We start from the raw sequence: 10,900 nt of genomic DNA, 5'->3' as shown, positions 1-10,900 counted from the left end.
ATATTGAATATATCATTATTAAGAGGAGCTGTCACAAATTCTGAATATTGAATGTACCAACTAGTGATTGGGTGAAATAGAAAAATGCGTTATATTCTTAAGGAAAAAAAAGTAGATTCGAATATTGGAGATAATATTATTAAGAAGGATAACCATAAACCCCGAAAATAAACCATAAAACGAACATACATGTAATATAAAAAAATGAAATTAACACATATATATGAATAATTTGAAATTTATACCACAAACATGGGATTGATGAAAAAAGAATATAAAAAATTTAATTCGAGCTGGTCAAGCTCGAATTTAACATTTTTAATCTGGGCTGGGCTTGGACATGATTTTATGCCAATTTTTGGGTCAAGTTCGGGTTTAAAAAACGAGCCTAAAATTTTGCATTGACCCAGTTCATGAGCAGGTCTAGTCATTACTATCTCAAACACTCAGACATGTTCATGTTTATAGTATAATTTTTATAACTTGTATAAAAATAATTTTAAATTTTTTATTTGACTTATGTAATTACTCAAAATCTTACCCTCCTCCTAAGAATTGGAAAGTATAATTGGGATATTCCAATTACACCCAATTCGATAAGACCCACCCGTTACAATGCTTACCCAAACATGCCATCATTGTGTAATTACAAGTAATTACACCCAAGCTAATTATTAGGTGGTTTTCCAAACTCTACCCTAAGTAAAATTTTGCTATTTCTTAAATCTGATATGCCAAACATATTATCATGTGTAATGTCACATCAATATATTATTTTTACATATTACTCACTAAAAATCTAGTTAATGGATTAACAATTATCATTTATGTTAAGATTGAAATTTCAAAATTTGAAATGTATAGAGACTTAGAATGATCCAACTAGAGAAAATGGAATAAATCTACAACTGTATAAATAGTACATGACTATTAATTAAAATTAATCAAATGAATTTAACTACTACTATTTGAGTTAAGACTAAAATTTCATATTTTAAAAAATACAGAACTAAAATTGATCAACTGGAAAAATATAAAAACAAGAATTAATCAAATAAAAATATAAAAATATAAAAATTAAATTTACAACTTTCACAAAATTAAAAACCCAATCCAATATTTCAAACATCTTCCACTCACTTCGCCAGCAATACTTCATAACTTGGATAGTGTTGAAATTTAAAGGGCCCAACATCTTAAAGGTAGGTTGCAGTGGTCTGTTAGAGTAGACTGGGCTGACTCAGTCGACCCGTTGATAACCTTTGTTTATGTTTTGGGTTATACTGAGTCTGTGTCTTCTAGTTTATTCTGATTGGGCCCTTCATGTAATCTCTCAGCATTTTTCCATCACTTATTTCTTATTTCCTATTTCCTTCTAATTTGGAAAAATCGGGTTTGGGAAATTTAAAAAGAGGAGAGAAGATTTCCTTCAATTTTCCTTTGAGGTTCATAAAAATATAGTAGATTCGATTCCTATGAATCCAGGTATTTATATTTCTATTATTGAATTCATTCATTTCTAAATTCCAATCCACCATTTTCTTTGCTTCCGGTGATTATTTTTATTCGAATTGTGTAGATACATTTTAAACTTCAATCTTTGTTATTGGTTTTGTTTCATCTCATCGCCTTCTTCCCCTAGTTTTCTTCTTCTTTTAATTACATTATTGTTAGTTAATTAATGGCCTTAATTTTTTCAGATTTTGCCTTAACAGTTCCCTCTGAAGTAGAATTAGAATCAGCTTTGCGCTTGAAGACCGTACAGTACTTTGTGACGCAGAGGCCTTGGCTTGGTATTTTTATTTATTTATTTTCATATATTTTCCATAATGATTTTATTCATTCTTTTTTTTTTTCTTTTCCGTTTGAAAGCCATTAGCTTAAATTTTTTGTATAAAACACTTGTAAATTATTAATGTTACTTTTTCTTTTCAAATTTCAGATCTTTATGGAAAACATGTTAGACCAGTTGCCCCTTTTGGAAGCGCCAGCAGAAGATCATATGTTGATCCTGCACTTATCCATCGTAGCTTGCCCGATGAGCTGCTTTTCGAAGTATTTCAATGCATTAGTTCTTTTTGACAAAATTGTTATTAGCTTACTTTGGTTTTCTCTATCTGCTTCTAATTGTTTATTATTCATCTAGAAATGCTAGGTTTTGAGCTGGCGAATGTAGAAAATGTGATTTTGAATCAATTGATTGTGGTTTGGTTGATAAACGGACATCTTGAAGTTTATTTTATTGCGTAAGAGCTGAAAATTCTAATTTCAATGGCAAAATATCAAATTTTCCAACTTATGAACTGGTAGAATTCCTTGTCTTTAAAACAAAGAGCAATTTAAAAGAAGAAACAATTTTTTCCCCTTTTTCCCCTTAATTAGAGAGTAATGATGAAATAAATGTACAGGTCTTTGTACGAATGGCTCCATATGATTTAGGAAGGGCATCATGTGTTTGTCGAAAATGGAGGTATACAATCCGTAACCCTGTGTTTTGGCGTACAGCCTGCTTAAAGGCTTGGCAGGTAAATTTGCCTTCCATATGGAAGCTTTTATTAGGTTGCATGAATTATCGATGCTTAAAACTAGTGCCTCTTTTCTTTAGCTTTCTGGCCTGGTGGAGAATTATAAGGTCTTGCAATCAAAATATGAAGGTTCATGGAGGAAAATGTGGCTTTTGAGACCTCGGGTACGAACTAATGGTATGTTGTGCTTTCTCAATTGTTTTTAGTTTTGGGTGTAATATATTCGGTGGGAAAGGGAGAAAGGTATGCTATTTGCATTCATTTATTTTGAAATTGTCAACTCTGTGCTATGCTTGGTCTTGCTGATTTTAGCACATGTTGCCATTTTGTTCTTGGGAGAATTTCTATGATTATGTTCTTCAATTTTCATAGTTCTGTCGAGTATTAGACAGATTAGTTTGTTTGGAACTATTGTTGAAATAATTTTCAAAATATGTCGAAGGGATAAAGAATTACTTGATTACATAATCAATCTATAAGTAGCTAGCACATTAGAAACTATGTATTAGCTTTGGTGAAGTTCCAAACAAAGGATATTGTTTTAAAGATGAAAAGAAATCTATGTGAGAATCTTTATATATGAAGGAATTTGAATGCCTGTTGATGGGATTTGAATTCTTGAGATTTAGAATGGAAAATAAGCTTCTATGATATTTTACACAAGGGGACTGAAATACTTGTCTAAAGATATTCGGATACTAGGTTTGGAAGGTATTTTGTAGAATTTGCAGAGGGGATTTCGTACCCCCTGAATCAAAGATTTGAGTACCCTAGTTCAAATTTTGGCAAATTTGTTGGGGAGGGCCTGTATCATTTCAAACTCATTCTTACCTTTCGCTTTTACTAGTAAAGGGTTGCCAATGATACCTACCGAGGTTCAAAATATGAGAACTCAATGAAAAAGACAAGTTGGTTGGATGGAACAGTACGACTAAATATACTACACTTTTGATTAAATCTCTCTAAATAAAGATATCAAAATTTTCCAACATAGAATATGAAAAGATAAATACAATTTTTGAATCACTCTCTTTGGTATCATTCTCAAGTAAATGTAAGTCCCTTAGTCTTTGTCTGCTGTAGAAAACCAAGTATAAGAATGGCTCTTATGAAAGGTATTTAGTGGTTTGATTTTGATTTGAAACATAAAATTTGTTGTATCTTAAGGCCCTTTGACAACACCCTTTACATACACTATAATTGAATATGAAAAAATAAATACAATTTTTGAATTTCTCTCTTTGGTATCATTCTCAAGTAAATGTAAGTCCCTTAGTCTTTGTCTGCTGTAGAAAACCAAGTATAAGAATGGCTCTTATGAAAGGTATTTAGTGGTTTGATTTTGATTTGAAACATAAAATTTGTTGTATCTTAAGGCTCTTTGACAACACCCTTTACATACACTATAATTGAATATGAAAAGATAAATACAATTTTTGAATCACTCTCTTTGGTATCATTCTCAAGTAAATGTAAGTCCCTTAGTCTTTGTCTGCTGTAGAAAACCAAGTAAAGAATGGCTCTTATGAAAGGTATTTAGTGGTTTGATTTTGATTTGAAACATAAAATTTTTTGTATCTTAAGGCCCTTTGACAACACCCTTTACATACACTATAATTGGTTGGTCGAAACAATTTAAAGTGGCATTAAAAATCTTGAAGCTTTTTCATTTTTCATTTGACTCCGTTTCATGAATTCATCAATTTTATATCCATTCAAAAATTCCATGTTCGGGAGCTCCCCCCTCTCCCCTAAAAGAACAGCCCAACAATTGTACAATTATATTTTAGTGTTATAAACAGCTACTGATTCTAGCCTGAAATTTGTTGAATCTGCAGTACATGAAAAAAGAACTGCCATGCTCAAGTGTTCATGTTATATTTGCAATGCATATGGATTAGCATGAATAAACCTGATTTTATTCTGTATTTGTCAGTCCTTTCTTTGTTGTATTCTGATTATGTTTAATAGAACTTGCATTGCTTTTCATATTGCAGGTCTCTATGTGAGTCGGAATACTTATATTCGTGCTGGAGTTGCAGAGTGGAAGATCACAAATCCAGTTCACATTGTATTATGCTAACCCTTATCTTCATCCCAAGATATCATTGTATATTGCTTTATTCTGAAATTATTTCTAATTCTTTTTCATCTTTTCGTTAACACTTCTGCAGGTCTGCTACTTTCGTTACTTGAGATTTTTTCCTTCTGGCAGATTTCTATACAAGGTTGTTTTGTACTTATAACTTTCTATAGTTCTGGATATGATCCCATGTTTTCTTAATCTAATTGATATCTCTATTTATTTGTTATTAGAATTCCTCTCAAAAAATAAAGGATGCAGCTAAGTTCATGAATTTTCGTGCATCCAAAGCAGACTGTGTTTTTGGTGGCCATTACACTTTGTCAGATAACAAGGTTAGCTCTTTTCACCAAAATAATATTTGGAATATCATATCATATTTCGTAGGTTGATGCACTTATGCTCCATTGAATGCACATTAAGTTAGTTGTTTAATTCAATTTCTACTCTCTTCCTATTATTACTAACTTGATATGTATTTTAAGGATTTTGTTATAATTCTATCATGCAGGTTGAAGCTGCCGTCTTGTACCCTGGCATGCGTCCTACTGTGTTGAGAATCCGTTTTAAGGTAATATAAGAAGCATCAACTTTTGTTCTTGTTCTTTTGTTCCATTCATCTATGAGGTGTGAGGCTCTCTTGTTAAATTTTGTTCTAGAGTTAAATCTATTATCCTGAACCAAATAATTTGCTTTTGGATAAGGGTCTTATGTCTCCTACCTTCATTTTTATTTGCTTTTTTATTTTATTTTATTAGCAGTCCAAAATTAGTAATTGCATGCCTAGTGCTAAGTTATAAAAACAAATTACCATAAAAGTGAGTTAAGATATCTGGCATTTTACAAAATGCTGTCTTTGGATCGGAATATACCTTGTAGTTAATGGATAATTACTTGATCAAGTATTTGTTTCATATTTTATTCCCTCAATATTCCTCTCTCTGTCTAAATCTCCTCCATTAGCAATTTTATTCAGTTTTCTTAATTACATACTTGTACAGATTACGAGGAACGACAGCAGGGGCTAACAATCGAATGGACTTACTTTCCCTTGTTACTAGTGGTGTGGATGATAATGAAGCCAGTGGTCCTGAAGAGGACATCCTTGGAGTTGTCGAAGGCTGGCAGGACGATGAAACTCACAACCCAGATGTGCCTGCTGTGTCCCACAAAAGGGGTCTAACACCATTTGTCTTTGTCCCATTTGAAGAGGTAACTTTGCTTCTACCCTATGATCCTTTGAATAATGAACCAGCAGACTAGCTGAATTTTTTTTAAAACCACAAATTGTGTATTATGATCGAGTAATTTCGCAAATAGTCTACAGTTAGTGCTAATTAGCCAAGATCCTGTGCTTGATGGGAAAGCTTGTAATAATAAAGGTTTAAAGAGAATGTGTATGCGTCTACTAGCAGCTCTCAGCACGACTACTACATTTGTGTTTTTTGGTAATTAATAATTTCGCCACTGTCTTTGGTCGTTCAGGTGGAAACATCCGATTTAAATCTGCCTGTGGAAAAAATGGATTACTTTGTCCCGGGCTGAGACTTCCAGCTTCAGCAATCAATCGCATTTGTAAATATAGATGTATCAGTTGGAATGAATAGTATTTCTTTATTACATAAAATACACCTCTGTTCATGGGATTATAAGTTGCTCTTAATCTTTTCCATGAATCACAAAATCATGTTGGGTGTGCTTTTTTGGCATTTTATCCATGATATGCCATGTAATATATTACCAATGTAATTTGTAGTGGTTGCAAATAATTTGGCACCTTACTGACTCCAGATTTAATCTGTTAATTAAATAATTTAACAAAGGTGAATTTGTTGTGAAATCCATATGTAAAAGCTTATCTTATCCATAAGATTCTTTAGGTTGTGATGTCGTAATTTTCTCACAGTATAAGAGAGTAGTGGGTGGTAAAGTTTTTGGTCGACACTTTAAATTTTAGGGTGCAGTACGGTATGTTTGATTTATCTTTTATCTTATATTATAATATTGTTATAATATTTAATTTTATTGTTATCGTTATTTTTACATTAATCATAGGTAAACAACGCGCCCATTTAGACTCATTATTTATTATTTTCATCTTTAATTTGTAATTTTCCGTATTTCAAAAACATTAATGAAAATTTTAAAGTTGAACTTTTTAAACATTTAAATATCAAGTCTAATAGAAATATATCTAAAATCTACCTCATTTAAATTTTTATAATATATATTTCTTTCAAATTTTTATCATGATAAATACTAAAAAATAAGCTGTCAAAATTGAAAATTTTGTATCACAAATTTAAAATGTGATAAGCTTAGTAAAATGGAGAGTTGTTCTAAATTCATTGATAAATGAATGTACATAACCCTTTAAACTTAATGTATTGTAACCCTTAAAAGAATGAATATTCATAACCCCTAAATTCATTATCATATAACCCTTAAATCATGTATAAAGTACCTTAATGTGGGTCCTTAATGTCCTTAATGTTTTATAACTTATGGTACTTGAGCACTATATCCCAAGTGAAAGTTGAATCATCCTTTCATTTTTTTCATCTTTTTTTTTCTCTTAATCTTTGTATTCTTTTTTTAGCTTTATAATATGTTATCAACATGATCTTGCTCAAAATGATAGTTTTTTTTATCGACGATCAAAATTACCTTCCATGATCTCCAAGATCTTAGACAATAAGGTGCTAAGTTTTTACATGAAGTTTCTTTTATTTAATGCTTCATTTCTAATTAACTTTTTTTTAGCTAATTCATGATCAATTTTAATTGTTTTGATTAACTTATTTTATTTTTATGTTTTTAAGCATGGTAAAAGATTTTGATATTACTATCTATATGAAATTGGGAAATAAGATCCACTCTCAAAGTTTACTATTAATAAATTTTGAATAGATTCAAAGCCTATTACTAGAGTTTAATTTGCTTAGTTATTGATAAAATGATCAAGACTTAAACGTTGAACAAGAAAGGTACATCAACTTAATATTTGAGATGGTCTTATTTATAAGTTTTATTTCCATGGATTACTAATTGTTCTAAACATCTTATTTGTTTATGAAAATGAATATTGATTAACTTATTTATGTTGTTGTAGTAAGTTCTATAATTAAATAATATATTTGACTAAAACATAATTCGTATGTAAATTTGTATTGATAAACCAATGAATTTTATGATTATTCATATTTGATTTAGTTCAAATATAGATTATGTTCCTCTTATATCCTTCTTACTTTGGTTATACAATTTAAAATTTTTCAATACTTATACATGCGTAGTTATAAAGATAATTTTTTAGGAATGTCTAAACTAAATTTTGGGTTGATTCTAATATAAAATTTTAAGTTTAACTACTATCAATTTTAATTCTTGAATTATTTTGATTGAAAACATTTTTATTGACTTAAAAATGAGAATTACTATATTAATTTGACTATTGACATTTCTATGAACCTTGTTTGTATAATCAATTGTTGTTTGATAAGAAGCATAAAAAAACTCGTGTGGTTTGATTTTGTAAATACCTTATATTTTTCCTACTATACAACATTGATAAATTTATTACTTTTGTAGAGTTGTTAAAGATAGTTCATATGCTTTATATTATTTCATTTGTTAATTAATTAGAAAAATGATATGAGCAATTATAAATGGAAAGGTTTTAGTAAACATGAAATGTATTTTTCTAAAGTAAATTTCATGCATGTCTACAATGGTTTATGAAATTTTTGCTAGCATTAGCATTATATCAGGTTTGATATTTTAAATGTCAATTTTATCCATACATTTGGCTTACAATAAACTCCATGCATTACTTGACTACTTCTTTCTACTTAATTGATGATGCAAAACTCTTGTGAAACGGGTTTTAAAAGTATTCTGAATTGATTTCAAGCCTTCTTATGGCTAAACGAAATAACAAGTAAATAATTCATTCCACTGGTTCTGTTCCATTCCCCGAAGTAAATGTAGCAATACATAACAATTATGAAAATGGAGCATATTGCCATTATTGGCAAATAAATAAGAAGAAGATGGATGATTTAAAATGTTGTTAAATGTTCATTCTTAGAATAGAATGATCAATGGTTTATACTAATTAATCATTCCTTGAAGCGGATGATATCTATATAATCTTATTGGTAAGAAGTATGATATAGGCTTAAATTATTGTCTAAATTATTTTTTGCAATAAAATGTTTGTATTATATATAATCTTATTGGTAAGAAATACGATATCTATATAAAATGAATGTTTGTAATAAATATAATAAATTTTATAATCACTTTTGATCATTAAAGTCAATTTGAACATTTGAAGATTTTGGCATATTCCCTAGAGCAAATATTGCATATAATTGTTTGCAAGTTATATTTCTTTTATTGAGTTAATGACGTTATTGATTTCATATTAATTTAGACATTTCCAGAAGTAAATGTCATAATACTGGTTATATAAAAAGGAATGACAATAAAATGATCAATTGTCTCAATTTATATTGACATTATTAGTACAATTGAAAAGCATGTTAAAGTAAGCCAAAAGTTTACTGATAAAAATACATTTACTATTTATTGTGATCAGCTAGACTATCCTAGATCATATATGATAAAATTAATTGAGTATTTATATGGACATTCATTAAAGAACCAAGAGATTCTTTAATTTAAAAGAATTCTCATGTGTAGCTTGTAACACCCCTTAACCCCATCCCGTAGTTGGAATAGGATTACGGAGTATTACTAGTCACTACAGTTCGATTACAATTAATAGAGAAAGAAATACAATTCAGTTCATAAAATATATCTTAATATTCTTTTAATTGGCCATCGAGACTTAAAATATATGTTAAAACCAAACCGGGACTCAATTGGAAGCTTATAAATTTTTTCATAAAATTCTTAAATTTCCCTTTTATGAACAGTACCACACACCCGTGTGCATATGTGACACGCCCGTGTGGTCACACCGTGTAGCTCACACGGCCTGGACACGCCCATGTCCTCTACCCATGGAGCTCTCTGACTTTTACCTATGAACAAATTAATTTCACACGGCCAAGACACACGCCCGTGTGCTTAGCCCGTGTGGCAATCTGTTTTGTAAAATTTTAGGTGCAGGGGACACACAACCTAACAACATGCCCATGTGCAAGCTGTGTGTGTGTCTCACACGATCTGGTCACACACCCGTGTGCCAGGCCGGGTGGACTCAATAATGAACCTTTTACACTTTACTAGCCAACCCTGCAAATTTCAAACCACAACCAATACAAATACCACTACTAAATCAATCCAATACTTGACTTAAAACACTTATCATGTGTCATTATCAATTATCAATTTACTTAATTCACTATTACTATCACAATGCAAAATAACACACTTAAGACATCCTAGGTACATGCCATTATCAACAATTTACATGCTTTACCTTATTGAGTTCGGGATCGGCCTGGGATGCTGATTCAACGGTCTAGCTTTATTTAACCTGCGCACAAAAAAAACCGTACGCTGAGTATTGACTCAGTGGTATTTTTATAAACCGATCTTAAGTTAATAATAAATCATATATCAGTGAACCTTGAGAATTCAATCTATTACCCTTAATAGTTCAATCATTTGTTTTTGATTTATAATACTAAGATATTGTTAATTACTTTCGATGAAATGTATACAGTTTCAATGTTTATCAATCATCCGTCAATTTTTCATATTTATTCAATAACAACCAGTATTTAGTATCTTTCAAACATTCAGTAGCAGTCCAATATTCAGTAACAATTAGTTTTTCAGTACTTTTATTTACAATTCATTTGAATAATAATATTATTCACCTTTCATTCAATATTCTGTACTATTTCATTTCAATAACAGTCAATATTCTTTGGTAACAACCAATTGATCTTTATTGTTCAGTACCATTCAGTCAACAGTTATAATCGGTTAATCAGTAACAATCATTTATTTAGTATCAGCCATTTATTCAGTAACAGTCAATTATTCAGTAGCAGACAGTTTTTAATACTTTTCATTATCCCTAATAACATGACTCGGACCTAGACGGATACACGGATCCAACCCACACACCGGGGATAGGACACAGTGTTTCATCGGCCGGAGCCAGATTACACTGTGTTAGTAACGGTAACAGTAACAGTAATAGTAATAGTAACAGTAGCGGTACACAAAGTACCTCATTAGAACAAATCCAAAACAATAACAGTAACAATCAGGTATGGAGTACCTCTTCGGAACGAATCCGGAACAGTAA

At 30.4% G+C, this 10,900-nt stretch overlaps 1 protein-coding gene across 1 annotated transcript; it reads left to right on the top strand.

The window, feature by feature from the left end:
* The first annotated feature begins 1,368 nt into the window (after positions 1-1,368).
* Positions 1,369-6,448, top strand: LOC107962525 (F-box protein 7). The gene is made up of 11 exons (XM_016898943.2): positions 1,369-1,485; positions 1,701-1,793; positions 1,943-2,055; positions 2,409-2,525; positions 2,606-2,702; positions 4,523-4,596; positions 4,700-4,753; positions 4,842-4,943; positions 5,120-5,175; positions 5,607-5,820; positions 6,094-6,448. Exons 1-11 carry the CDS (start codon positions 1,476-1,478, stop codon positions 6,151-6,153), a joined length of 990 nt encoding a protein of 329 aa, XP_016754432.2. The 5' UTR covers positions 1,369-1,475; the 3' UTR covers positions 6,154-6,448.
* Positions 6,449-10,900: the final 4,452 nt, after the last annotated feature.

This window comes from Gossypium hirsutum, chromosome A06, assembly GCF_007990345.1.
Source record: "Gossypium hirsutum isolate 1008001.06 chromosome A06, Gossypium_hirsutum_v2.1, whole genome shotgun sequence".
Taxonomy (NCBI): domain Eukaryota; kingdom Viridiplantae; phylum Streptophyta; class Magnoliopsida; order Malvales; family Malvaceae; genus Gossypium; species Gossypium hirsutum.
Note: the sequence above shows the minus strand (reverse complement) of the source record. Positions and strands in the feature narration are given on the sequence as shown.

Coding starts and splice junctions, on each gene's coding strand:
- LOC107962525 (XM_016898943.2), top strand. Junction 2,703..4,522: donor ACCTCGGGTACGAACTAATG/GTATGTTGTGCT, acceptor TTCATATTGCAG/GTCTCTATGTGAGTCGGAAT. Junction 4,597..4,699: donor TCACAAATCCAGTTCACATT/GTATTATGCTAA, acceptor ACACTTCTGCAG/GTCTGCTACTTTCGTTACTT.